General features: G+C 45.4%; 1 protein-coding gene across 3 annotated transcripts in view; it reads right to left on the reverse strand.

Annotated features, from left to right (window-relative positions):
* Positions 1-139: 139 nt before the first annotated feature.
* wdfy3 (WD repeat and FYVE domain containing 3) overlaps positions 140-27,593 on the reverse strand; it is a 77,925-nt gene continuing 50,471 nt past the window's right edge. Inside the window, exons 21-66 of one of the 3 annotated variants that reach the window (XM_041041838.1) lie at positions 27,331-27,491; positions 25,846-25,957; positions 25,252-25,442; positions 24,967-25,119; positions 24,704-24,777; positions 24,406-24,567; positions 24,190-24,284; positions 23,892-24,012; positions 23,588-23,805; positions 22,405-22,595; positions 21,927-22,061; positions 21,229-21,408; positions 20,368-20,601; positions 19,979-20,078; positions 19,161-19,321; positions 17,601-17,830; positions 16,420-16,529; positions 16,007-16,189; positions 15,247-15,404; positions 15,067-15,144; positions 14,618-14,848; positions 13,224-13,289; positions 12,199-12,367; positions 11,915-12,078; positions 11,557-11,705; positions 10,569-10,689; positions 10,230-10,315; positions 10,014-10,094; positions 9,674-9,728; positions 9,404-9,523; positions 9,146-9,263; positions 8,837-8,943; positions 8,484-8,637; positions 8,275-8,366; positions 7,978-8,190; positions 7,570-7,711; positions 7,325-7,479; positions 6,492-6,650; positions 5,860-6,039; positions 5,556-5,738; positions 5,291-5,384; positions 5,060-5,203; positions 4,674-4,907; positions 4,446-4,557; positions 4,067-4,264; positions 140-3,823 (exon numbers count right to left, since the gene is read on the reverse strand). In XM_041041838.1, coding sequence (XP_040897772.1) covers positions 3,703-3,823; positions 4,067-4,264; positions 4,446-4,557; positions 4,674-4,907; positions 5,060-5,203; positions 5,291-5,384; positions 5,556-5,738; positions 5,860-6,039; positions 6,492-6,650; positions 7,325-7,479; positions 7,570-7,711; positions 7,978-8,190; positions 8,275-8,366; positions 8,484-8,637; positions 8,837-8,943; positions 9,146-9,263; positions 9,404-9,523; positions 9,674-9,728; positions 10,014-10,094; positions 10,230-10,315; positions 10,569-10,689; positions 11,557-11,705; positions 11,915-12,078; positions 12,199-12,367; positions 13,224-13,289; positions 14,618-14,848; positions 15,067-15,144; positions 15,247-15,404; positions 16,007-16,189; positions 16,420-16,529; positions 17,601-17,830; positions 19,161-19,321; positions 19,979-20,078; positions 20,368-20,601; positions 21,229-21,408; positions 21,927-22,061; positions 22,405-22,595; positions 23,588-23,805; positions 23,892-24,012; positions 24,190-24,284; positions 24,406-24,567; positions 24,704-24,777; positions 24,967-25,119; positions 25,252-25,442; positions 25,846-25,957; positions 27,331-27,491 — 6,695 coding nt within the window. In that variant the 3' untranslated portion in view covers positions 140-3,702. Of the gene's footprint in view, positions 3,824-4,066; positions 4,265-4,445; positions 4,558-4,673; positions 4,908-5,059; positions 5,204-5,290; positions 5,385-5,555; positions 5,739-5,859; positions 6,040-6,491; positions 6,651-7,324; positions 7,480-7,569; positions 7,712-7,977; positions 8,191-8,274; positions 8,367-8,483; positions 8,638-8,836; positions 8,944-9,145; positions 9,264-9,403; positions 9,524-9,673; positions 9,729-10,013; positions 10,095-10,229; positions 10,316-10,568; positions 10,690-11,556; positions 11,706-11,914; positions 12,079-12,198; positions 12,368-13,223; positions 13,290-14,617; positions 14,849-15,066; positions 15,145-15,246; positions 15,405-16,006; positions 16,190-16,419; positions 16,530-17,600; positions 17,831-19,160; positions 19,322-19,978; positions 20,079-20,367; positions 20,602-21,228; positions 21,409-21,926; positions 22,062-22,398; positions 22,596-23,587; positions 23,806-23,891; positions 24,013-24,189; positions 24,285-24,405; positions 24,568-24,703; positions 24,778-24,966; positions 25,120-25,251; positions 25,443-25,845; positions 25,958-27,330; positions 27,492-27,593 lie in introns of all 3 variants that reach the window. The other 2 variants (XM_041041837.1, XM_041041836.1) reach the window with 2 other exon arrangements.

Below are 27,593 nucleotides of genomic sequence, written 5' to 3' on the forward strand. Positions count from 1 at the left end.
ATAATCCTTTTTTTTTCTTTTTACATTTTCAGTTTGTTCCCTCTAATTAACAGTTCATGTCCACGTTACACTAAATTTCCCTCAGAATATCATGAAAGAAAAACTTTAAAATTAGAAATGAAACAACTGAGTCTGCCTCTGGTGGTAAACAGCAATTATTTATTGAAATGAAATTAAAAAGAATAAGTACCAGATCTATTGCATTATTGTAACATCTTGTTTTTGTAAGGGGTGGGGGTTACTCTACAGTTTTTTCTTTTGCAGGATGTAGTGAACACAAATATACAAGGAACATTCAGCTATCACAGATTGCACACCAGATACTGTAGTAATGCAGTCTAATACAAGACCACCAAAATAATTCAGGATTTTCTCTTTTTTTCCTCCTTCTTCTTCTTCTTCTTCTTCTCTTCACTAGTCAATTTTTCTCCATAAAGAATACAAAAGTCCACCCAGAGTTGGGGACACGATCTGCAGCTCTGTACACAAACCTGACGCTCGGTCACTCGGGGTAACTCATCAGACAATGCCTCCAAAAAAAAAAAAAAAACAAAAAAAAACAAACCCAAGGAGAAAAGAACCAACAAAAACAAACAAACATGATAATATAATGCCGAGAACATGTACAATGCACTGACACAGAAAGTCAGCTGTGTTAATAGACATGCAACAAGTAACAAAACTTGCTGAAATCGCAATAATCATTAAAAAAATCTAAAACCAGTTATAATTGCATAAATACTTTGTACAGTTCATTTATCCGCTGTGAAATGCACCTTCTGTTAAAATGACAACGTAAAACTGCATTCAATAAAAACCTGTGATTCCTCTTGACTTTTCTATCTTTTCTTTTTTTTTTGTACACGTGAAGGTGCAAAGGAACTCTTGATTGATAGAAGCCGACTCGGCCTTTTCAGCTGGATGACATGATTGCACGCTAAATTACAGTACATAAAATGCAGAATGATATAAGACGGACAACGACGAGTGCATATTATTAGTATAACGTCAGGGATCTGTGTCACATGTTCGAGAGTCTGTGAAGACCAGTGGGAAACACAAAGAAAGGACGCACAGGTGTCGCCCACAGAACCAACAAAACAAAACAACACGAACACGCGTGTGAAGCGGGACGAGGGGAGCGACAAACGAAAGAAAACAACGTGTTCAGTCTTCTCATGAAAGAAACAGCACTTTCTCTGTGTCTGACCACTGAGGCCACAGCAGCAGCAGCAGGAGCCGCACAGTGAAACTGGATTTTGTGGTGACAATTTATAAACTGGTATAAATGACAAACTGTTGTGTGAGTCTCGTTAAACGACAGAAAATCGGATAGTATGGGCCTCAATCTGTTTTTAAACCGGGTTATTTTTCTCTCTGCACTGACTCGTCTGTCTCCAACGTTTCGGATTTTGGCGGCTCCTGGTGGTGGCATCAAAGACGACACCACATAAACACATTTATCTTACAAACCTAAATCTAAAAACAGGAAGCGCGTTTTTCCCTGGACGGCCACGATTTGTTCTTGTCCTCATTGTTTACTGTTGTGACTTTAACTGATCTCATCCCTGCACCGTGTCCACCATGATCTGTGTTGCTTTTAGTTGCTCATCTGTTTCCCTGAATAATGACGAGACGTCTCATCATGTCCTCTTTCATGCTGTCCTCGTCCTTTGTTGTCTTTTTTTCTTGTCTTGTTTTTGTGTTTCAATGTGAGTTTATGGCACGACAGTCAGTGACACAGCAGGAGGGATAATGACCAGAAAAACTCACAACTAAAGCCCAAACAGTGCAAAACAATACGGACAAATGTACAAAATCATATTAAACCTCACAGATTTGTTCACAGGTAACTTCTTAATAACTCTAAACTAATGTTTGACCCAAATTTCAACTAAAAACAACATGATTTCTTATTGAAATCCTTCCATCAGCTAAAATTTACGATAACGAGACTCAGGACCTCAACAGGTTCCTCATCACCCAAAGCAAATGATATGCACGTCGAGTTAAACTAAACAAGGCTGATTTCATCCTCTCAGTGTAAGCTGTCACCTCAAAATACACGTTTCATCTTCCTGCACTGAGCTCAGTCACTAAGACGTATAATCAGTCACTCGCTGACGTTATATTTCCTGCATCTGTGCCACAACTGCAACAAAGTCATGATTATTTACATCTCCCCTGACGCCTACGAGCTTTCCCTCCATTCTGAAAACAACTCTTTGAAAGGTGCTTGGCTGCTGCTCCTCCGGTTTAACGTCGTCTTCTACAGGGGGCCGAGGATAAAGTGTGTGGAGTGCCGCGTTTGCTGATCTGCTGTAATAATGCCACAGGATCGGAGTTCAGTCCAGCAAACCACAAATCTGTACAGAAATAAAAACTACAGTTCAAACGAAGAGTCCCTTTCCTGTGTGCATTCGAAAAGCTGCGTCTGCGCTGTACAGTAACTGAAGGAGGCTAAATGGAAAAAAGACAGTGGAAAATAAATGTGCAGCAATTTCTCATGTGCGCGTTTTGTTTTTTGTTTTTTTTGCTTTTTTACCTAATTCATATTTTTGTCACCAATGATGATGAACACTAAAAAATCTCATAACAAATGGAGTGATATGGTTTTCTTTAAAAAAAATAAAATAAAATAAAATACAATAAAAAAATGTGAAATGATAACGTGTCCAGTTTTTTAAAAAAGCAGCAACAACAACCCAAAGATTCTCCGAATGGGAATTCATAGGAAGGACAGAACCGATGTCGGCTTAAAAAAAATAAAAAATCATCAAAAGTGATTCACTGAGACAATTTGGCAAAAAAAACAAAAAAAAAAAAACAGGAAACGACGACCTGATAATAAATCTCTCTCTGATGGTGACGGCTTGACACTGTGGGCAGCGCACGCTCACAAAATAAATCACATTTTTTGTAAACAACGACAAAAGAAACGATCGGGAAATCATAAAGAAAATAAGTCATTTTGCATAACTAGACCCAGCAGTAAGTCCAACCCACAGACGGTGATTACTGACATTCATGTCCCTCCCTCCCTCCGTGTTACTCCTCTGAACTTGCCGTGACTCGTGACGCAGACTACACACAATCGATTTTTTTTTTTTTAAAGCCAGGAGTGGTTAGTCACAACGCTATGTTACAGGCAATTTGTTTTGTTGTTTTTTGTTTTTCTCATTGACCTTATACTTTGTTCTGTTTGTTCCTCTTAGCGTTAAAAAGGCCATGGTAGTTATTTACAATATAAACAAGTTTGTTATGTCTTGCGGTGAAAGAGGAAGAGTCTTTTCCCTGCTCTCCAACTCAAAGCAACGATGGCGGGTGATTGATTCAAGCGTGCCGCGTCCAGAGTGTGTTTGCTTTTTCTTTTTTCCCCCCTCCAGGGGACGAGTGCAGGTGGTGAAGTGGTGATTGAGTTTCTTTCATTTCCTTCTGATCCTCTTCTCCTCTTTTTCTTTTCCCGTCTCCTCTGCTGAGCCGACGTTTCCTCCGGTTACTTGCCAGTGAGTTACTGTGCATGTGGTTACTGTACGAACGAGAGGATGCAGGGTGGGGTTGGTGGAGGGTTGAGGGAGAGAGTTTTGGGTTATGTGGGAGGTGTTTAGGGAACAACAAGGCAGATGGAGGAATGAAATGCTCCTCAGGTAGGAGTCCTCAGGACGAGGCGTTTCTTTCGGCGGCAGCAGGTGGAGGCGGAGCTCAGTTTCTGCAGCCGTCCTCGACGCTTCGCTCATGTTGCAGGTTGTAATAACAGTTCTGACAAACTCGCACCGGTGACGAGATCTTCAGCCGTTTGATCTCTGACTGGAAGCGACTGCACCTGTAAAACAAGGTGAGACGAGGTGAGCGCTAAAAACAAAACAAAAACAAAACCAAAAGTGGTGGGCAGGAAATTCAAGTTCTCTCTGGAACAAGACAAACAAAGCAGAAAAGTTGAAAGTGAGACTGAAAAATGGAGGAAAAAGATTAATATATAAGAACATTAAGTATAAATCTACAACTAACACAAAGTTTATCAATAAATACACAAATAAAAAAGAAGCTGCCGCAGTAATTCTCTTACTTCTGGCAGAAGAGCTGCCCGCAGTTCCTGCAGTGATGGCGCCGCTCGGTGAGGGAGAAGCGAACTGTGCAGCCGGAGCAGCTGTCGACCACCTCATCCTTCACCCAGTGATCCGCCGCCGAGCGACCCGGCTGGTCGCTGACCGACCAGCTAAAGACCCGACCGCGTCCATCGCCCACCAGGATCTTACTGTGGTCCCTGAAGAGAGGACGTTCAAAGGGGGAAGCAGAGAGAGGCGGAAGGTGGACGGTTGATTTCAAAGACAAAGAACAGAAGACAGAAAAGGTCGGGACTTCACAGACATCAAATGTCTATTACAGTTTACGAAAACAGACATTTAATCTTCGTCAGCTTGGTGCCAGACACTGGGCTTTCTTACTTGGAGATGGCGAGGGAGGAGATCTCTGCTGGGTGAGCATTGTCCTTGCGATCAAACGCTGTGTGCATGGTGAGTTTGCTCCGGAAGACCAGCTGGCGTTCCCATCTGTGGCCTGCGGACACACAAAAATAAACACAACAAGCAGGTTAAGTTTCAGCCATGCAACAAACGTCACATCAGTGGAGCAGGGAAACTGCCAAAATTTTTTAAAACCCACTGGACACTCACCTGCCCTGAGCTGGTTATACGTCCGTGCCTCCATGGTAGTGGGCTGGAGAGGCTGAGGCACCGAGCCCTGACCTGGATGAGCTGGATGTGGGTGAGGGCCTTTGGTCTGGCCCTCGGAGTAGTTGACGAACACGAAGCCGTCCTTCTCGTCGATGCTGAGGGTGTCCGACCAGCGGTGGGAGTCGTCAGAGCCGCTGTCCATGGACCAAGAGGCTCCCGCTCGGGCTGAAGGACCTTAAAGGTATTTATTAACAACTTTTCATTTCTGCTTTAGACAGAAATCTGTAACCCAGAGCAGTTTCTATTCAGCTGCAGTAAAACGCCTAAACAGGGCACGCTGGACTGTAAACTGTAAATGCTGATGAGCTGAGTTGGTATCTGTGTACCTCTGGGTCTGTGGACGGCGCTGCCCGGCTGGCTGCCTCCACCCGTCGACGGGTTGCGTGGTACTTTGGGCTCCTGGCTCAGACTCGGCTCGTCTCCCTCTGACTCGCTACTGTCGTCGTCACCGTTGTGACTCTCGCCACCCTCTGTGAGTCAAAGTAAGAGTTAAAGTTGCTGTATCACGGGTGCAAAGAGGTCGGTCATCAGTCGGTGCTTCCTTCAAACACACTCACCAATCTTCTCCTCGCCGCAGCAGTCAGGCACATCTGGCTCAATTGGCTCTGGAGCAGGGGTTTCTGGGACTTGGAGGAACTCCATTCTCCAAAACTACAAAAAATATTTTAGGAAAGGTTTGATAACACATAATTAACCTTTCAGCGACTGATTATCTCCGTCTGGAAAATACCACAAGAAGCATTCGAAATACTCGTGTACAAGTCAGGAGTGATACTGTCACCATGAGAAAACCATCACTGAAATCAAAGTGGGCACGGTTACCCTGACGACACCATCCGAGTGGCCGGTGACTATCACGTTCTGAGTGTCCCACTCGTTCATCTCGGACACGCAGCAGCACAGGATCTGCTGGCTGCGTCCCGTGAAGGTGTTGGCGCTGGCGATGGGGCTGCCGTTGATGCTCCACACGTGGATGTAGGTACCTGCACAGGACACGATGTCCCCCTGTACAAACACAAACACACGCACGTTCTTTCCGTCACGCTTGTCCGCACTTCACCTGAACGGCTTTTACAAACCACCACGTTCATCCAGAGTGGGATGAGAAGTTTATGCTCAGACCCACCGTCAGTTCATTGATACACAGAGCAGAGACGGGTGCCCGGTGTCCCCTGAGCTGCGTGACGAAGGACAGCTTGTTGAGATCCCAGATGATGCAGGTTCGATCCCGTGAACCGCTGACAACAATGTGGTACGCTGACGAGGCCGTGAGGCACGTCACGGCGTCCGTGTGGCCCAGTAAAGCCTGGGATACAACGCGACAAAGAAACAAGATGAAGTCAGCAAATTTCAACACCTCGTTTGAAGGCTTTTCTCCTCCTCGCACTTCATGAGCCTGTGGTGTAATTTTAGAAACTTCAGAGAGGAGGCTGTAAAAACAGAGAGATTACTCTGTCATCGCAAATTGGGGACAAAACACTGCACCACAGCTGCTGAATTCCTCAAACACTGACTCAGACGCTGAAAGGGAACAAACTAAAAGCCAAACATTGTCTGAAACATTGAATTTTAAGGTGATTCGATGTTTCTTATAAAGACGCTGCAGTGGAGTCAAAGCTGACATTTCCCTTTTACATTGATCTACACACTGTTATAGCTTTGACTCAGGTATTTTATTTTGAAGTCCTCACAGTAAAGCGCTGATCTGGGACCTGGGAAACTGCTGACGTGTGTGTGTGTGTGTGTTTGTGTGTTTACCTGTTTGAGGGTGAGCGACTTGGCCCGCTCCTTGGAGGTTCCTGTCTCCCACACACAGATGGCGGTGCTGGTGCCACCGGTGATAACCAGCTTCGGGTTTGGACATATGGCACACAGGATCTGACCCCACTCCGACAGACACTCGTACACCACCAACGCCTGAAAACAAGGCCGACAATTAAGACTGAAAACCGGCTGGTCAAGCGGAGCAGAGGTGAGGGAATGGAGACTGAGGACTGGTTGTTTCTGGCTGTTCTGGGAATTAAATCATATCAGGGTTCTCAAACTAAAACTACAAACTTCTGAACAAGAACCTGCTGTAGTGCACACTTGCTGAAAAAATATACAATTATTCTCAGTCCCCCCCAACAAAAAAAATCAAGTGTTTGCTGTTGGGAGTTAACAAGAACAGTCTGGTAATTAGTTTTGCTGAGAGACATTTGATTCTGCCCAAGTAAGTCTCCAGGAGAGACTTCTGTAATGGCTGCTGCTGGAAAAACCCAGAGGGTCAGCGAGGTGCAGTTTCATTCAGGCACCAGCAGGGGGAAACACAGTCTCAGACAATGCTTCACATTCACCTGTCAGTCTCAAGGTGAAATACGTGGAAGCAGGAAATTTACAACCATCCATGTTTCAGTTCAGTAGCCGCACTGAAAAGTCACAGCTCTCTTAAAATCTGCCGATTCATTACAACCGACTCTGGATAAAGAGAGTCATTAAAGACACTTAAATCAAATGATACAGTGATGTGCACATTTTGTCTTACAAAATTAAAAGCACCGTGTGCACACCGTGTGTGAGAAACCGTGACTGTTTTTACAACTGCTACACACCTTGTCAGATTCATAGTTAGCCAGACGGCAGCTGAGGTCGGCGTAGCCCCAGGCGAAGGTCTTGCTCCAGGTGGGGGGAACCAGAACTTTGTTTTGCTCCACAGCGAGAATGCCCTTGTCGGTGCACACGATCTGTCCCACAGGCTCCTTCAGCTCTGGACAAAGGTAATACAAAGAAACCTGTGAGTGATGAGTGTGGTGTCTGTCTGTCTGTGATTGTATACGTGAGTCTTTGCAAACGTAACCTTTGACGGGCGCCAGCGAAGGTCTGAGATTGTCCAGATGATGGAAGAAGATCTTGTCACTGTTGGAGCTCGGAGGAACGCTCGCTACGTCGCCGTTGGCTTTGCTGCGAACCCGTTTGGGAGGGTGGGGCTTCTTAAACAGCTGAAACACACACACACATCAACGTGTGTGAGTGATTTAAGAGCCAAATAATGTAAGAATGTCTGGTAACCAAACTGGATTCATAGTAGTAGTCGTAGCAGTGGTAGTTATTGCAGTAAACAACAGCACTACTAGCAGTATAAATAGAATTTGAATCAGCTGTAGCAGTGGTAGATAAGTAGCAGCAGACGCCGCAGTACAAACTGACAGAGGCAGCAGTACAGCAGCGTTAGCTCCACGTACCCGGACATTAGCCAGTTTCTCACCTGTTTGGGGATTTGTCCGAAGTTGTTGATGAAGCCGATGGTGGCGGTCTCTTTGAGCGGGTCGTTGATGTTGTAGATGTCCACCTGACCCTCGTAGAACAGGTGGTGGAAGACGTTGACCGCCTCCACAGCCGGCGGACCCTGCTGCTTGTAGCCGAAAATCAGGTCGATCCATTCGTGGAGGTGGGCCGACACGTAGTCGCACTCCAGCGCCTGGAGGAGGGCGACAATACAAGACAGAGGTTAAAGCGCGCTCACTGAAACTGAGACCCCGTCACAAGCCGGCTAACGTCCTACCTCTCTGTGGACTCTGATGAACTCTCGGGGGTCGCCCTTGGCCCAAGGTGGCAGGATCACGTCACCCAGCTTGGTGCCGTTCTGCTTGGCACCTGGAACATCAAACGACAGAAGGCGGACGCGACATTAATATTCATGAGCTCAAGCATCTCGGTCAGTTTGACTTGTGCTGCCATCAGCTGTTACTGTCCGCGCCCCCGCACACTGACCCAGGTCAAAGTTGTTGGAGTTGAGCAGGAACTCTGGCAGGTAGAAGAACTCGGGGATGAGCTCCTTGACGTCGGCCATGTTGTGTTTGGAGGCGGACATCCAGGCTTCGCGTACGCTGTGGAACATCCTGTCAGCCAGGTCGAAATGGCCTCCCTGCACACGGGCACATCGTTTGACATTTAGGTTCAGACGTTCGAAAGTTGAATCAAAATTTAAAACAGCTGTTTCTGTCCGACTTTTTCTGTAAGTCTTTTCTCTGTCTGATGTGGTTTCTTTCTGGGTTGTAAAGTCTTCACCAGTGGGGAGATGTGAATGATGAGCAGAACATTCGGTAGGAAAGTTCGAATCAAACCTGAAGTCTGAGGAAAATCTGCGTGAAAGGCTCCATTCGGACCAGATACGAGGCCACGATCATGGCTGACGAGTAGTGGGTGCCGTAGTGGTAGGCCGGGGTTTCGCCTGGTGCGACAGGAAAACAGCAAAAACGTTCATACAAACACAACAGCACGCAACAGCTGAGAACAACAGCAGTGATGTGAAACAGATAAGAATAAATGTGTAATCGGGGTGTGAAACGTCCACAGACACACAACCAAAGGGTCTCTGTTTTATAAGAATCTCTCTGTTTTTTTAGGGATTTTAAAATCCGGTGGGGTCTTACCGTTGGGGTCTTCCCAGTCCTTGTACCTCTTCTTGTACTGGGTGAGTCTGTCATCGGTCTGGGCGCCCATCGGCTTGGCGAGGTTACGGAACGTCTTGGGGTTACTCAGGTCCAGCTCCTGGTTAACGTCACCAAAGGCATCCAAATGGAGTTCATGCATACGTCAAACACTGGTAACTAACTAACTAACCCTGATGCTGTCATCACACCAACTTTATAACTTCAAAACTAGTCACTGTCCGAAAGATCTTCTGTTACCTCAGCGTCGTAGTCGGCCAGGATCCAGGGGAAGACCGGGTACTGCATCAGGTCGTTGTAGGAGCGTCCTGCCAGGGTGTTCAGATGCATCAGGTACTGGAAGTTACTGATCTCTCCTCGCTGGCAAACACATCACACACACAGACACACACACACACACAGACATTAGTGAGGGTTGGATTTATTGGCACTAACACCAGTGTGACACAGCTGCAGTTTGTGCTGTTGAAGCGGAACAGTGGGGTTAAACCAGTGAGCCCAGGTTCTTACCTCCCATCGCTGAGTCACTGATTTCTCACCAACCAGCGTGCTGAGTAAGCCCGATCTGACAAACAGCAGAGCAGAGAGGAGGCTTAGTTAAAACAACTGAGTGGTTCTCCTTCTTTAACTGAAAAACTAGAGCTGCATGTGTTATATGTGGGATGGTGCGACTTCATTTTCCTTTATTTTCTCTTCTGGCTCATTAACTTGATTTATTACTGTAGAAGACCACACCCATTATTTATTAAAATGCATTAGAAGATTAAAAACGAAGAAAAAAAATAGGAATCCAACTCCCTGAGGACGGAAAACAGAGTCTGTGCTGAATGTAACACGGAGGAGGTCTTACCCTTGTTCGACGCTGGTGTTGGGCCTCTGGCCTGAAACTGACTCTGAGCTGTCGGCCAGTGAAGGCACCACGGCCAAGAACCTGCAGGGGATTAATAAGAAAACGAGTAAAATAAAAAAAACTGTAACAGAATTATGACCATCCAGCCTGAATGAGTTAGTGAAACATGAGAGCAGCAGCAGCAGATAGCTCCGTGTTTACATCTGCATTCAGTACCTTTGGTAAACTTTGTTGCGGACTCCTTTCTGGAAGGCTAACAGGTAGTTCCTCCCATCTGCTGAGAAGACTTCCACCGCCATGGGCTGAAAGAAGACGACACACCAGGCATTTATACTCCAAACAATAAAACAACATTAGCACCGCAAGAGCTGGGAGGCTCAGACTGTCGGGATGACTTTAATGACCCAAAACATTTTACTGTTGCTTCTCAGTACTCTGTATAAATCTGTTTGAAATTCCTATATTTAAAAAGTGTGTATTGAAGTAATGAGTGCCTGAGTGTGTGTGTGTGTGTGTGTGTGTGTGTATGTGTGTGTGATAGAGGTGCATGCTGACCTGCAGCAGGTAGCGTCTCTTGTGCACCTCCTTGATGTCTTCGTAGGCGAAGATGCTGCAGGTTCTCTTTAACTGGCTCTGACCTTGTCTCGCTCCTCTGGGGATGATGGCCTCATGCAAACTGGACACAGAAAAAAGACATTGATCCATTAAAGCACAGTTCAGTTTGAAATATTCCTGGAAAAGAAAATTTGCATCTACAAGGGCGACAAAGTTCACATCATAAAAATTCAAAGCCTCCTCCAGGAGCTGTGAGGAACTCTGCTGCTTTATGCTTCTAAAACAAAAACAATTAGCACTGCAACACTTGGGGAGACAATTTTCTTTTGTCATCAACTATTTCATGATCAATCTACCAATTATTTCCCTAATTTATCCAGTGAAGTATTTAAAACTGAGTGCTCCTAAATAAAAATGACGCAGCCTAAGGCTTCAGACTGCTTTAGAAAAAAGGAAAAAAAAAATTACTCTATTTATAGTGAGAGGAAGCAAGTGAACACTAAACGAGCTGTAACCACAAAAATCATGCTGTCCACTAAAAGATGATAAAAAACTGTGAACAATGAATAATGAATTATCAGTTTTATATTGCTAATCTGATCAGTTCATCGTTTCAGCCCTGAAGGACAAAAGGCTTTGATTGTACAAGACGTGTGTGGAAGCTGAAGAGAGGCTGAAACACCCGAGGGGAACACGGTAAAGTTTATGAGCCATCTGTTGGTAACAGGTTTTTATTTTTTCAGTTCCCTGAAAAGAAAAATATGTAAAAGCTCTGCTGAGTTTCACAACGCATGCTCCATCAGCAGCATTACATCATTCTGGCAGCAGAAACTCCCACTGCAGCGTCCACAGGGATGATGTCATCCTTTACCCAGGGAGGGAAAGTACAGTACATGAGCTGCAGCTTCCAAAAGTCATTCAGGATTAATTACTAAAGCCCTGCCGTCAGGTCCTGATGCTGCTTACAGGTGTCCAGGTGTGGACCTACTTGGCTGGCAGCGTGTCGATGTCCCTGATCTCCCTGGACATGGTCATGGTGTAGCCATCGATGACGTAGAAGTGCTCCTTCCCAAACAGCAGCAGACCCTCGCTGGTGTCCAGACCCTGCACTCTGGCACAGCGGTACATGTGCTGAATCTGGAGATGTGAGAAACGAGGGCGAGAGCCAATTAGCTTAAGTTTAGCAACAATAGTCTTGTCAGGAAAAGTCACTAGATGTTAAATTCATCAGAGGAGTGGGGACATGTACTTTCTACCTGAAGCAGTAACTGCTGTTAAAAAACAAACATTATGAATACACTATTCTTTTAATTATTCCCTCATACGTTCACGTGTCTCTCTCTGACCTTCTCTCCCTCCTCCAGGAGGCGCAGCAGTGACGTGTTGTCGGTCCTCTGCTCCTCCTCGGGGCCTCCTGACTCTAACAGCTGCTCCTGAAGCTGCTCCTGACTGTCCTCGTCTGCGCCGTCCGCTGTGGACCGAGACCTCTTCAGAGGAGCCTTCACCAGACCTGGAGAGCAGAACGTACAGAGGTGTGTTGGAGAAGGCTTTTAGCTGAACTACAACAGCAGCCGGGCACCAACCATGGAGGCATCAGACCTCCTGCAGTACACAGAAATGGCTTCTGTACCTTTGACCCTTGCTATGGTGTCCTCTCCGTGCTCGGGCTCATGCTGCGTGGTCTCTCCCTCCGTGTTGTGCTCCACAGAGTGCTGGTACATGCCGGGGTTTCCGGACAGCAAACGCATGTAGTACTCCTTACTGTCGTAGCTGATGGCTCGCCGGTAACGCAGAGGCTTCTGGACGCGGGAGGGAGAATGAGAAGCAGGTGAGATTATGTAGCGCTGCATTTTGCTGTTACAGATTTATTTGTATTAAAGATTACCAGTTTTATTATCTTTATCCCTTTTAGCTTCTTTTTCATTAGATTTTTTTGCGTAAAAAACACCAAAGACGTGCTTCAGTTCTCTGCACGTGAATTAAACTTCAGATCCAGGTCCCTCCTATGTTTGTTTATCATATTTCACTGTACTTGTGACAAAACCTGTAATAAAGTGGAGGCACAGAGCAGAAACTACTGGACTTGAAATGACTTCAGTTCCATGCAGAGGAGATCACTGCACAAGAGATGGTTAGTTCACTGCTTTAAGAGTTCATTCTCAAACAGTGGCACACTGCATGTGCACACATGTAAGGTCAAAATTCACGGAGCCTGCATCACAGTTATGACCGATTCTTCTCTGGCGCACACCCGCATTTTGTTTTCTGTTATGTTTCAGAGATTAAATATATTGCAACTTCAAAGTCACAGCAAAAAAAATATGTAAGCAAAGCACACACGAGGAGGCTTGCAAAGAGGAAGCAAGAAGACAAAACAAATATAGATAAAAGTCCAAGTTTTAAGAGCGCGGTTGCTGATAAAGCAAGATAAGATTCCAGTCAAGTAATAAAGTAATGGAGTGGTTGAAATATTGCTAAAGGCTGCATTTCTTTCCGCAGTGACACCACGCGAGGCTGCTCTGACGTCATGCTTTCACGTGTTCTTACAACAGCGCTTTCCTGCTTCACGTGACTTTTTAAACACGTTATCATGCAGTCACACCAGGCATCACAGAGAGCTGGACTGTTTCATCCATGTGCACTTCAGGAAGGTACCTGGGCATGAGCAAGGACCCTAGTCAGAGCTGAGGGTACCAGGGGAACCAGAGGGGGGGAAGAGGGCTGGAGAAGGTGAACAGAGGGAGGATGAGACTCTTCAAATGCCATTTTTATTTTTTATTTATTTTGGTGTATTTAGATTTTTCTGTTTGTATTTCATAAATTAACCATTAAGAAAACAGAATTAACTAAATAGAATTAACTAAAAGTATGTTTTGATACCACAAGTTTGGTTCCATTTTGGTTCCAACCACAATTTAAACATCACATATCTGCACAAAAATAGTGTTTCCAACAAAATCACACAACAGCATTCTGGGAATTCTTCAAGTGTTTTAAGTGGCTTTTCACTGGAACATGGAACAGGGACATTTACTGCCACTGCGGCCTTGAGCAAGGCAGGAAAAACCAAAACTACTGAGCAGAAAGGCCGAGAGCAAATGGCAAGTAATGGTATCCAGCTGGAGGGCACAAGTGTACGACATTATGTGACTACCCCCCTGAGCATGTTTAAATTATTTACTATGATCAGGCCTGTGGGACTTTGGACTTAATTACAGTGGTCGTTAGAAGGGGCCATGAGCCAGAAAACTCTCTCCAGAAGGGATCTGAAAAGCTCCTGCTCATGGAGGTCACGCTGTCTATAGCATCGTTGGAGATTTTTCACTTTTGTGAAATTACTGAATGTATGTTGTCCCTTTTTGGGTGTGACATTCAGTTCTACTTTAACAAGCACTTCTGCATTGTGTGATCAATCCAAGGTGACAGAAACATTACTGCATAAAACTTTCTTTAATAACTATTTGGATCTGGGGATTGTTTAATAATCCCTGAGTGAGAGCCTCAGCTAAATGCTTAAAATGTAAAAATAAAATTGTGTTGTGTTTCTGGGAGGCTGACGTTCATACAAACCTAACTGGACATGCCTGTGAGCTCTCTCTCTCTCTCCCTCTGTATCCTCCTGACCAAATAAATTACTGCGGCGTGAAGAGAGGAACCCGTGGGCAAACAGAGAGGAGGGATTATTTGTAGAGCAAACAAAGCTAAATGCGTCTTGGCGGTGCCAGGAAAAGTGAGCCACCGGCTGTCGGTGTCACTTCCTCACACGACAGCGATGAGCTCGTCCAAGAGCTCTGTTTCACAAGAGCTATTCTCACATGTTCGCTGCTTTGCAGGGGAACTGGTCACTGAGAAAATGACCTCTAATTTATAAATTTCTCAAAATGTTTTACAACATCTATAGTACGTTTTGTTTGAGGGATGTAATATCTGCAGTCTAGCTTAATAAGTAAGTAAGTCTCTGTCTGATGGTGAAGCCGGAGCAGAAACGTCGGCTAACAGTGCCGCAAAGGATCATGGGAACATGTTAATACATATTTAAAGCTGAATACCTGTGCCGAGTTGGTGTTTGTCTCCGTCTCCGGGATGTACGGGTAGTGGATATAGAACATGTCATTGCGGACCATCTTCTTCCTCATCCGGCAGGGCCCCTCCGTCATCTCCAGCACAAACTTGTCCAGGTGGGAGCCGATGGGGGGGCCCCAGAGGCCCCGCTCCCGCAGCAGCTCGTATTCGATGGATGCCCACTCCTCCGTCACATACTTCAGGGCGTTCTGCTGCCGCTGGGAGACGGAGGGGAGGAATGAGGTGAGAGTGGACGCTCACTTTAAAAACGCTCCTGTAAGGCTGTTTTTATTTGGTTTGCTGTCCTGCAGCATCGTCCTGACTGAAGTTACATAACACCACTGCTGCTGCAGCTCAGCATAACTGAGCTGACATACAGCATCAACAGTAAAGCAGCATGAATTTGCTTAATTCTATCCATCCAGCAGTGACGTACCTCTTGATATTCTTTGTATTGCATGGCCACCAAGTCCCGAACAACAGCGATGTGTGTGAACATCCACTGGAAAGTCTCCTGTTGATCAGAAACACAAGACTGTAACGAAACGAAGCCGACACACAGTTTGTGTAAACGTTCCACAGCAGCACAGTGACTGTCAGCTGTTTCCGTGTGTACCTGCGCAGACAGGCTGTTCTTGTTCAGGCTGTTCTCCTTCTTGTTGCGGCGGACGCCCGTCAGCTTGGAGAGACCGAAGCCGCTGCTGACCCGGGACAGTTTGGACTGGGTGGCCGGTGCCACCGCCTCACCACGGCTGATGCACTTTTTCTCATGGGCTGAACAACAGAGAGGAAAAGAAACGAAAAGAAACCGTGTTGGTAATTTTTTGTTTTCTTTAAAGGTTTGCTCAAGAGAAGAATTTCATTTCCGGATGTCTCTGTTGCTCCGGGCAGTCCACAGAGCCCACTGTTTTCATTTAAGTTATGTTCTACTCAAGAAATAGTCTCCAGAAAACAGGAAATTCTTCTGAGGTGTTTTCTAACTTAACCAGATTTTGCAAATTTAGAGAAACTTTTTCACAATCTCTGGTTTCCCGACAAAGTGTCTGGTTCAGCAAACTGAGTCAAAAGTTTGGCAGGTGGCTGGTAGTGATTTACCACTCTGCTTACGTGAGCAAAATACAACACTGATGAAGTGGAGCAGGAGAAAGAGAAGCAGCAGGAAAGACAGCAAATCAGGCCCTAACGGCAGGACTCCGGAAGAAAAGCAAGAGAGGCTCCCAAAAAAAAGGTGGTCAAGTTATGTAATGACTAGATAATCCATAAAGGACACCACAAATGTAAAACGGACACAGGAGGAAGCGTTAAGCTGGTGTAAGTCTGTGTGATTACATCTTTGCATGTGTGTGTATTTTCTTTTTTTTTTTTTGATCACTCACCCAGGTGGCTCTGCCAGCTCTTCAGGGCCGGCTCCTCCAGGGCAGGCCGGGCTGTGGCGATGTCCACGTGGCCTCTGTCATTACAGGGCAGAGACACTTTGAAGATGTCCTCCAGCATCTGACGCTTGCTGTGCATCAGCTCGGTCCACACGCGGTTCACCGCCTTCAGCAGCAGCTGCCGCCCTGCAAGGGGCCAGCAATAATTGTTTTTCATGAGCACGTCGACATTAAAGTACAGAGCCACTATCAGTCAGTCGCATCAGTTACCAGTCTGTTATATATTGTCAGATGAATGAATTTACATTTAAGAAATTCTACGCAATGTATATAAATATGTCTTTTTTAGCAGTTGATATTTTACACAGATGATTAACACCAACAGTTACGAGGGTTAAACAGGTTCAGTGTCTCACCCTCGCTGACGTCGTGGCTGTGCGTGGCATCAGCCTCGTTTTCCGTGGGGATCATGACGTGCCAGGTCGTCATCCTGGCCTCCGCCTCCAGACCAAAGCCCTCCACGCTACTGCAGAAACAAACAAAGAGCGACTCAGTACCAACCTGCCATGCAGAGACCTGAGGGTGGGGTGGGGGGGTGTCACAGGGAGAGTTCGACTGTTTGGCTTCTCTGCAGCAGATAAGTCTGCTCTCTGTAGTTGTATACCGGGTTGTGTTAAAGCATATTGTGTTCTCAGCATGGTAGGAAATTCAGTCTCCTCCCACCTGCTGCAGTTTTGGAAAATATCAGTACTTCTAGCAGAGAGAGAGAAAAAAAAAAAAAAAGAGACTTGCCACAATTACAATCTAATGTTGTATAAGTGGACACCACACAGTCTGAGTCACAGAGGATAAAAAACAAAGGCGTGTGACTCTGTGGTAAGTCGATGTTTTATAGTTGCATAAACATTCCTCAGAGGCAGAGCTAAGAAATAATCTCACTGAGTTAAATCTAACGTAGGAGAGAACAGAAAGCATATATGCATAAATCTAAAATTTAATTAAATATGTACGACATCTTTATTAAGAAGCCATGTTTAGCACCTTTGTGTGAGATGGAAAACATGAAAAACAGAAAATGTTTTACATGCTGAATATTTCTAGTTCTTGGATTTCCCCTAATGAAAATACTTCTAAATGTATAAAGGTGCTATTGTTACCCTTTATATACACATCTATGAGGAACTTAGTCATCTAGGTTTAAACTTGTTGGACTGGTATTATTTCACATTTTTAAATTAATTAAAAATTCCCCTTTAATTAGGCAACTGATTCATTTATCTGGTTAGTAAGCCAGATAACACTGATGCCGCTCAAATGTGTGCAGGAACTCACTGTTTGCTACAGGGCGACATGCCCCTTCATTCTGCTGATCACAGCGTGTGTAGTTTATTCCTCTCAGTTTGTCAAAACTAGCAAAGCTATGTCAACATGGAAGTATGTCCCTCGTGGCTTAATTAATATCTAGAGAGTTTACATTAAAAAAAAAACAGCTGGATGCATAAAGTAACAGCCGCCTTAATTTCAAGCAACCATCCCACACAAACTCTTGCTCACGGTTACAGAACGTCCACCCCTGACAGGTTTCATGCCACCTTACTTTCCGCTGTGCAGGCAGATGAAGCAGTGAGCCAGGCAGGCCACAAAGTCCTGGTCGTGGTTGCCCGGCCCGAGCACCAGGTTGCGGTTGACGGTCAGGACCCGCAGGGCGTCCAGCAGGGCCACCTGCTGAGCTACCGTCTTGTGGGGTCGACAGAGCTGGTAGAGCACCGTCCGGTTCAGACAGTGGTAGATGGTGTCGAGGGAAAGGCCCTGGGAACGCCTCTTAGACTGGAGGGGAAGAAGAGAGAGAGAGGAAATGCATACAAGCTGGAAGCGCTGGAACAGGAAAAAGGTGGTGAACAGAGCTGAGGAAAAGAGATCTGGCATGTTAGTCTGTTGGCTGTTGCACTGCTGCAGCCTGGATGTGGATAAAGCTGCTTTCTTTGAGCAACCGGGGCTGAACTGGGTTAAGTTGTTTGAAGGGCTGTGAATGTAGCTTTGTTATTCCGGTGCTGTTGTTCTTATACTGTGTGAGCTGAGAACTGCTTAAGGACTTTAAGTGGAAACGCACTGCTATGAATTACTACTGTACTACTTCATATTCTGCTCACTGGCCTGCTGCTGCACTACTCCCCGACACCCAAAAGGATTTTATGAAGCAATACTTTGTGCTCGCAAGAGACTTTGGAGCGTCCTGTGAGCACATCCTGTATGAACCGGGTATTTATATTTCCAGTCACCTGAGTGAAGTGAAAGGTAAATATATTCTAATTCCCACGGTATGCCTCAGCATTAAGTAGAGGGCCATCTAAGTCACTGATCACAGTGGGATATTTCACGAGACACAAAGGCGCATTATGGTTTGAAAAATTAATTTCAGAGCATAATCTCCTAATCTTCTCACTCGCACAGCAGTGTGTGTAGAGAAGGCACTGCACAGAAAGTACAATACAAAGGACACACAAGACTTTCCATGAAAAAAGTCTCTGTATTTACTGGGGACATAAATACTACCAAACCAAAATATAAACTTAACTCTTACGTACAGTAAATGTTTCATCACATGGATCTAACTCCACATATACGAGAGATATATAAAGACAGTGCGTCACTAACAAACACACACGCCTGTCAGTCAATCTCTAAATGCAGCAGCAGCAGTATTGAATTTTTGTGCCTTCACTAAAATGGCTAAAATGAGTAAGTGATGCCTGCTGTCAGTCAGATGCTGCTTATCTGATTTAATCCTCAGCGAGTTCATTGGTTGCATTAACTGGAAGACGACTCACAGAAGGACTGTTTCATTTCTCCATCCAGTGCAGGCGGCACACAGACACCGTCTGTCTGCCTCAGGCTGCTCTGGAGAAAAAGCCTTACTAGCTGAGTTCCTTCGTGTGAGTAAGTAAGTTTGTCGACCATAATTTGACTCGTAGCCAAAGATCATCTAGTCCAAAGACTGTTCGCTGCCTTAGAGAGACACGAAATTCTAAATACAACCATTCAAATAACTACTAACTTATTCTACGTAGGAATCTTTTTCTCCATCTCAAGGTTTCGGAGCATTTTTTTCTTTGATCAAAATAAGAATAAGAACAAACTGAGGTGGTTTTGCTTGTACCTGTCCTATGAGCTGCACGATGAAGTCCACCACCAGCTTGGAGTCCTTGTTGAACATGCCCTGCCACAGCTTGTCCACCACCCGCTGAGTGAAGTAGAAGACGTTGTTGACCAGAATCTGATAACTGCCACTGCTGCTGAGGGGCAGAGAGGCGTCTTCACCTGGACGGAGACGGACAGCGAGAGAAACAGTGACACACCTGTAAATTAAGGGTCCACTGACAGCGTTTGGAATATGCTATAGTCGACAGAAAACAAGGTGAAATGTGGGTTAATGACTTAAAGTTTTTTCACTGTGTTCAAAGAACAAAAACATCTTTATCTTGTGATTTCTGTGTACATGTATTTCTTTTTGAAAAACAGACTAAATAGGACACAATAAGCCGTGGAACATGTGGCGGGTTCTTGCAGTTCTCTCTACATCAGACTGTGATTTGCTGACTCATGATGCAACCATTAAAGCGTCTCACGGAGCCAAATAAGAAATCGGTCCAAGCTGTCCTGCAGCCTTTTTCTATCTAATCATCAGCTATTTTTGTAACAGTGGGAAATGAGCACCAGTCCCTGGCCAAATCCAGGTCAATTTGATGGTGAGCTTGTCCTCTCTATTGGCTGATTTGGCAGGTAACCAACCATTAAGGTAAGATGAAAAAAAATCTGTGGTCACGGGAAATTACCAGGAGGTTCGTGCTCAGGATTAAAATTCAAGATGAATGAGAAATAACGATGTTGGCAGATGAGGAAGGGAGACTACAAACTCAAGTCCTCCATGGAAAGATAGCGGAGGAGCTGAGGAGGTGTTGAGGACTTTGTTCTGACCTAGCAGGACATCAGCAGCCAGCAGATGCTCCATGACACCGTCCAGGATGTTGGACTGAAACTCCTTCTGCTGAGTTCTGGTGGAGCGCTCTGGCGAGGCCTGGTGAATGAGGAAAACAAAAACCAGACGCACACATTCAGGGTTAATAATTTACTAAGAGGTATGAGACGTATAAGAATAACTACAGTCTAATCCAATTTTGTGGGTTTTCTCAAATGTAAAATCAAGTTAAGTACTGTTAACAGTCATCAAAGTGCACAGGATTTTAGTTCATTCTTTCCTAATTAGGCTGCGTTGAGTTGATTGACCCAAATCTTAAAACTCTCTGTCCAAGCTAAAACACAGTTTGTGGCTTGATGGCGCCGCCGCCCTGGGCTTCTCTCCTCACCTCCAGCAGAAGGTCGATGATGGGCGTCTGCTTGCTGGCTGGGGTCATGCACAGATTGTCCATGATCAGGACCCTCATGAAGTCGAAGACGTACTTTTTGGCCGGGTGGTTGGTCAGGGACGTTTTGGAGCCCACGTTGCAGTATTCAGACTGGCTGCGGTTCATACCAGAGTCCCCAGCAAAGGCCTTGAATTCTTCAGTGGGAGACCCCGCTTCGTCGTCCAAATCACTGACCTGGAATAGATGGAGAGGTGAAGTGTGCCAATTTACCAATAATATCGAAAAAAACACAAAAGCATACAAACATTTAAATTAGAGACCTTTTTTTTATTTCCAGTCCAACACTGCAGCCTCACCTCCTCCATGTTCTTGCTGCTGTTTTCTGTGGCTCGTTGCATTTTTTTTCCCGTCAAACATAAATTAGTGTGATAGCATTTTGCAGGAGCACTCGATTATCTTTTTAAGGAAACCGTCGGAAACACCTTAAGTTCTGAGAAAAACTGCTGCATGATTCCACAAGAAATTCCAAAGGGGTAATAACTTTTACAGCCCCATGAGAGAGAATCACAATATATCTGCGGCAGGTTGATAGGGTTACTGATCAATACGTGTGATTACTTTCCCTGGTGATGAGATTTTTTGCTTTTAAACCCAATGTCAGGCCCATTACCTCAGACATGGGAAAAAAAAAAACTCCTCATGCATTGTAAATAAAAGCCTTGACAACAGAGATTTGTGTAGGAGAAGGTAAAACACTATTTAACTTGCTGCGATTCCTTTCTGGTCACCAGGAAAAGCCGTAGATTTCTTATCGAATTTAACAGACTGAGAGTGATTAAAGTGAAAAATGTGCTGACTCACCATCTCAGAGTAGGGCCTGATGTTGAAGGGGAAGACAGCGGCTGCCAGGGCACAGAGGAACTCAGGACTGTGCCACATCTGCGACAGGTCGGGCACGTTGTGGTAAAGGTACCTGAAGAACTGCATGAGGGTGACGGGGTATTCCCTGAGCCAGGAACCTTCCTCCTCCGACTGCCACGGCTGGACAGGGACACGCAGGACAACAAATCAAGCACTGACTTTAAATGAATAACTTTCATTGAAGCTGTGTGCTGATGAGTGTGGACGAGGATGAAGGCAGCATGAGTGCCGAGTCATTTCTGTTGGATTAATGGAGCTTAAAACGGCACCTTTAGAGAATCCAGGATGATCCGGTCCTTTTTAAGAACCACTTAAAAAGGATGAACATGAGAAGCCTCTCACACAGATGTGTTTTTCCAAGATATACACCTTCTATGGGGGAGTGTTCAAAAAACGATCTGCCTTTGGGAGAAGCTGGTGAATCTAATTAGTAACTAACTATGCATTTGGAATATTTATCGTATAACGTATGTAGAGCATCTGATATTTTAGAGGCAACTGGAAAATGCTTGAAGAAGCTTAACTGACATTTGGCTCGTGTGCCGTCATAATTAAAGTATGAACTTCATGAAAATGATAATTAAGAAAAGCTCCCAGGGTTTTTCCATAATGGAGGTTTGAAAGGCGGTGGTTCCCACCAGGTTGAGCATGCTGCGGAGCATGGCCAGCAGCAGGAACGCAGCCTCGGTGCACACGCTGTGGATGGAGCCCATCACTGTCCCACTGGAGGCCGGCATGCCAAAGATGAACGTCCAGATGGAGTCCAGGTCGAACTGAGAGGGCAAACACACAAACAGGGGTAATATATGTCACATACACATACATATGCATACATACACATACACATACACATATGCATGTTTGGACAATCTACATGTGCATTTTTTATGTGTCTACTAATCAATACCTCATAGTTAAAACTTAATTTCTAACTTGAGCCTTGAAAAATAATTTAAAATTACATTTATTAAATGATCTTGTAACGTTTTTATTGAGAGAGATTCAAGTTGCATTTTGGAACAAAATCATATTCACTGATTTTCAAATACAGCAGCCAAGAAATATTAGTCACTAGTGAAAATATGAAGTTAGAAGGTTGGGTATACTAACATGTACCTGCAGGCTGTCTGGCAGCTCAGTGACTGGCTGCTGAAGGAAGACAGCCATGAGCAGGAAGTAGAGCTCAGGCACATTGGTGTGTTTGGGAAGCAGTGTCTGCAGCATAGGGAATCCTGGGAAGTGGCAAGCGTCCCGGTTGATCTCTCGCACCGTGGAGCGTCCGCCAGCGCTGCGGCCCACGTTGAAACCTGGAGAGGGGGGGTCGAAAGTGAATGTTAGGAGCACCGCTGCAATATGTGAAGACAGAGGAGAGACGGTTTTACTGCATACACCCTCTGACTACAGCATCTACTGGCAGCTCTGAACACAGCTGTTCCTGGTTTTGGGTTTAACAAAGCAGGTTTATCGAGGATGCAACAGCCCAGGACTGTAACTGAGCTAATCAGACAGGATTTATGTTGGAAACTGAGCGATAACTCAAAGGTACAGAGATAAGGATTCGACTGAGCTAGAAGACAAACCTCGGATAAAACTAACGGCTTCAACCTTCCGGCAGATATGATAATGCTGCAGCTGTGACTGTTCTGTTAGGCCACGGCATTACTAAGGGTTTCCATAAGCAAGGTCAATGGTTCTCAACCTGGAAGTTATAATGACCCTATTTTTTATTTTTGTTATCAATATGCTGAAATGGTGTAAAACAGGTCTGTAAAGAGAAAATACAGATGATGATCACCATCAGGCAGACATGCACACTGTCATGTGACTGACGTGTGTGAAGTTTACACCTGCTGAACTTTACAAGGTTTTTTTTTTTTGAGTAAAACAACTAATAAGACTGAAAACCATTGAGCTCAGAAAGGACTCTGACTGCAGCAGCAGGGAGGTGGGAAAAAAAAAAAAAAAAGAAGAGAAGACCAACCCTTGGCCGTGCGGCGCACAAACTGCGCTGCTTTCTGTTTAGTGAATGAAGGCCAACTCCGACGGAAAGCGTTGCCAGAGTGAGGAGAGGCGTCTGCTGAGTCACATTACAACATACAGTATTTACACTGCACATTATCACTGCACGCTTCTCACCTTCTCACTCATGTTGGAGGGAAAGTCAAAGTTCAAGTTTAAAGAATTAAACTACTTACAAAATTTAAGATCACTCCTCAGAGTTCATTTTGTGTTTCAGATTTTGTTCAATCAACTGTGTTGCCATGACGATCACAAAGCCACGCCAGGCTCCGGCACTCACCCAGCACGGTACCGATCTTATTGGTCAGGACAGAGTCGGTGTGGTCCAGCCAGCCTCCCCCGCACAGACCCTCTTTGAAGCGGTTGAGGATGGACTGGTTGGAGAGCAGCACCACCAGGATCCACAGGGCTGCCGTCACCGTGCTCGAGTGGAGATGCTCCTCCATGAACATCAGGAGCCAATCAAAGCCCAGCGTCCGCACCAGCTCCTCGCACGCCCTGCAGGTGGAGACGGAGAGCAGGTGAGGTGAATTTATGATCTATTACTTCCCAAAACACAACATGACAGAAAATTGTTGTCTTACTGGGCATTAACGGCGCATTTCTCTTTGGTGGTGAAGAGCAGTCTGAGCAGGTTGTCCAACAGTCGGTTCCTCAGCAGAATGAGGTTGGCTGACAGCAGGCCGCCAAAATCGTCGTCATTACCTGGAGACACGAGGAAAGATTTCACAACAGTCACATCATCTGGGTTAGAAAACAATCAGTCACTTAGTCACTGGCCAGAACAGGGTGAACGGATATTTCAGGCTGATATTCAGAAAGTGATGACGGCGGCATTTGAGACCACAGACAAAGAAGTTATCGCATCTACTTTATCATTACCTCCATCAATCTTCTCCTCGTTATTGATTTCCATGACGACAAACTTCTCACACACAGCAAATGTGGGAAGCGTGGAGGAGATGAACTGGCCAAAACTGCGAGGTAGAAACGAGACGGGAAAGTTTTGTTTAACATTTGTGTTTAAATTTGTCAGCCCTGCACAGTGATCTGGAGCACACACTCCACGTGTGTGGGTCTGTGCAGATGTGCGCTTACCGCAGCAGGTCATACGGGTTGGGGAATCCCTGCAGCAGCAGACTGAGCACGTTGCTGATGGCAGCTACAGTGGGCTGCGACAGTGATGTGTCTCTCAGGGTCAGCAGCAGCTTTGGGATCAGCTGAAACTCCCTCAGAAGTTTGGCATTTTTAGCCGCCTCGCTGTTGTTCAGTGCAGGGAGTGGGACACACAGTTAGATTAGAGCTTAGCTTCTTCTACAACTACAGTAAAGCAACATCATCACCATTCTCCACTGATCTGTTTATTCGTTCAGGGAAATTCACTTGTAACACTTGCCTGGACTCTGTCAGCAGCTCGATGAAATGTTCAAACAGAGACAGGTGGAGCTCGTAGGGAGCGTGGAGCCAGACCTGAGGAGCAGAGGGAGACAGACTGAGTCCTCTGCCGCACAAACTACTGGCAAAGAGAGGTGGCATCCTGGCACAGGCTGAGACTGCTTTTTCTGGACTGAAATAATGCTGTGGAATCTAACTACCATGGCGCAGAGAGCTTTATTTCACATAACATTTCCTGGTTCAACCTGCCGAAACAACCCTCACCTCGAAGTCGCAGAGCAGGTCCTGGAAGGCGGTGGAGTTGGGAATGATGGAGGTCTCGTGGCCGCTGTCGACCGTTCCCACCAGGGAGAAGGTGAGGTGGAGGATGTGGCTGTTGAGCAGTGGGCGCTTCTTCTTCAGCAGCATAGCCAGCAGCTGCGAGGGGAGGGCAACAGCAAACATCATTTTCACCATCATATTTCATTTGCATCCTTCATATTTCATTCACTGTCCTCTCACAACATTCAGCAAAATCCAGAATAACCAATCTGTGGAAACAAATCTAACCTGGTAGCCTTTGATGCGCTCCATCTCCTTACTGGCCAGCGGGTTGCTCTTAACAACACACACCAAGGCTTTGACGGCCGCATACAGCCCCTCCACATCTGACGCCATGGCAACCAGTCCTAAGATGGCCGCCGCCCCACCCACATACTGCAGGTTGGTGGCCACGGGTTTGGGCACGAAGGCACGGACACCTGAAGGGGTGAGAACGTGAGACGCGGTGTGTTATCCTTCGGTGAAGCTACAGTATAAATACGACAATATGACAAATTACAGTCACGAGCTTCTCACAGTGGAGGGGCAGTAAAAAAGATCAACAACATTCATTAAAGCAGCTATTCACTCACCGCACATAAAAATAATGCTGAAGGGCTCAAGGATAAAATGCTCATTTGGATATTTTGCCAGATCCAACAGTTTGGTGGATATAACAAGGTAGAAACACAAAGTTCTGGCTGGGTTGGTTGCTGCTGTTGCTATCCCTCCCTGATAAGGATGACTGCGGTACCAAACCAATCCCATGAGCCCCTGAGCAATTACAACACTGCCGTATAAAAGGATCTGTCGCTCGTGTAACGGTCTATTTCTGTGGTTTACCTAAATATCCGATGACGGCGGCTCCAATGGTCCGGGCCGCCCCGTTCAGGTGGCCGGCAGCGTTATGAATCAGCTTGACCGGAGTGGCATTTTCATGAGAGGACACAGCGAGCTAAAGACAGGAGAAGGGAAGAGATTCAGAAAAAAAAAACCCACACACACACAAACACACTTTTTAATGTTCTCATTGAGCTATTTCCCTTACTATCTGACCTCTTTGAATGGAGTTCAAACAAACTATCCCATGTAATCACGTATATCTGCTGAGATATTTTTGTTTTTTTGTTTCGTGCAGGGTTTGAACGCTGCCTTTTGTGGACGTGGTTGTTTCAGGGGCGTCAGAATTTAGCGTTGAAAGCTGCAGTCTCGTATCAAGGTCTGATATTTCTGAAAGGCTTTTATTCAGCCAGCCGGAATGAAATATGAGACCAATGATGAAAACAAAAGAGAAAAAAAATTCTGTATTTAAGGAGCTCTGTTTATTCAATTTAACATGATGGCCCATTTAACAAGCAAAAATACTGTAATAGCAGCTTAGTGTTGTTAAGAATTCTTTAAAAAATAAAATACTGACTTATTTTCCTGCTGGTACGATAAATCCCTCTTTTCCTACTCTACAACAACAACAGGCCTCTGCTGTAGGACAAATGTCGCCTCTGCACTTCTTTGCCGTTCGCTTCTTGGGAGTCGCTGCGGGTCGAGGCTTAGCAAGGCAGGCTGGGAAATAACTCGCCAGGTGGGGAGAGAGATAAGGACGAAGGAGGGAGCTCATTTGGAGCTCAAACGCACACTTTCTGTGGGATAATAGGATTGTGTGTTAATGCATATATATATGTGTAAATGAGCATTCGTGCAAGTAGAATGAGTGCATGTTTTCTGTTGAAGAGTGAGTTTGACCTTTGCACATCAGTATACACCTGAATGTACGTCTGTGTGTGTGTGTTTATAAATAGAAAGGGAGAAAAAGAAACCTCTGCAGAATTTTTTTTCTGTATTTATTTATTATTTAAGATATAAATCTTTCTCCTCCTGCGCGCTCTGAGGCCGTGGCTGAGGCAAAGAGCCGCTTTTCCTCAGTTGCATCATTCAGACATGATGTAAAGTAAATCAGCAGCAGCTCGACACTGCAGAGCTCTGCACTCAGTCCGACTCCAGCTCTCTCCCACAGGAAGCTCGCTCACTAAAGGTTAAGATTTGTACCCAACATATGAAAACAATTTGGGTGAAGTGACACAAAACTGCAAAAACATTACTGGATTCCTACATAAAACTCAAACAGTACATCTGACTATAACAGAGGTGAGTCTTTCTTATAAGAACAACTCCTTACTGTCCCAAACAGCAGACTCTTGGGTACAAACCAGCACAATAAAATGGAATACTGCTGCAGTCCACTCATCACAGTCAGAGTTTTAAATTTCTACACACAGATAAAATAAAACACAGTAACATGGTTTCATTCCACAGAGCGGCGGTGCGTCTGACCTGTTTGGCGATGGCTTTGCTGTCCAGTTTGTTGTAGACCTTCCTGATCTTGGCCACAGTGAGCGTGGACACAGAGAGAGCGTAGAGACTGAAGGACACCTTCTCCTCTGGTACCAACGCCACCGGGGAGGCAGGTGCCACCTCTGTCTTTGAGTCTTTACCTGGTACAATAAAAAGAGAGATGGGAGGTATAAAGATTAAAAAAGGGATTAAAAATTGACAGAAGAGTAGAGGGAAAGGCAATAAAGAGGCAAGAACGGAGA

This window comes from Toxotes jaculatrix, chromosome 7 (genome assembly GCF_017976425.1).
Source record: "Toxotes jaculatrix isolate fToxJac2 chromosome 7, fToxJac2.pri, whole genome shotgun sequence".
NCBI lineage: Eukaryota > Metazoa > Chordata > Actinopteri > Toxotidae > Toxotes > Toxotes jaculatrix.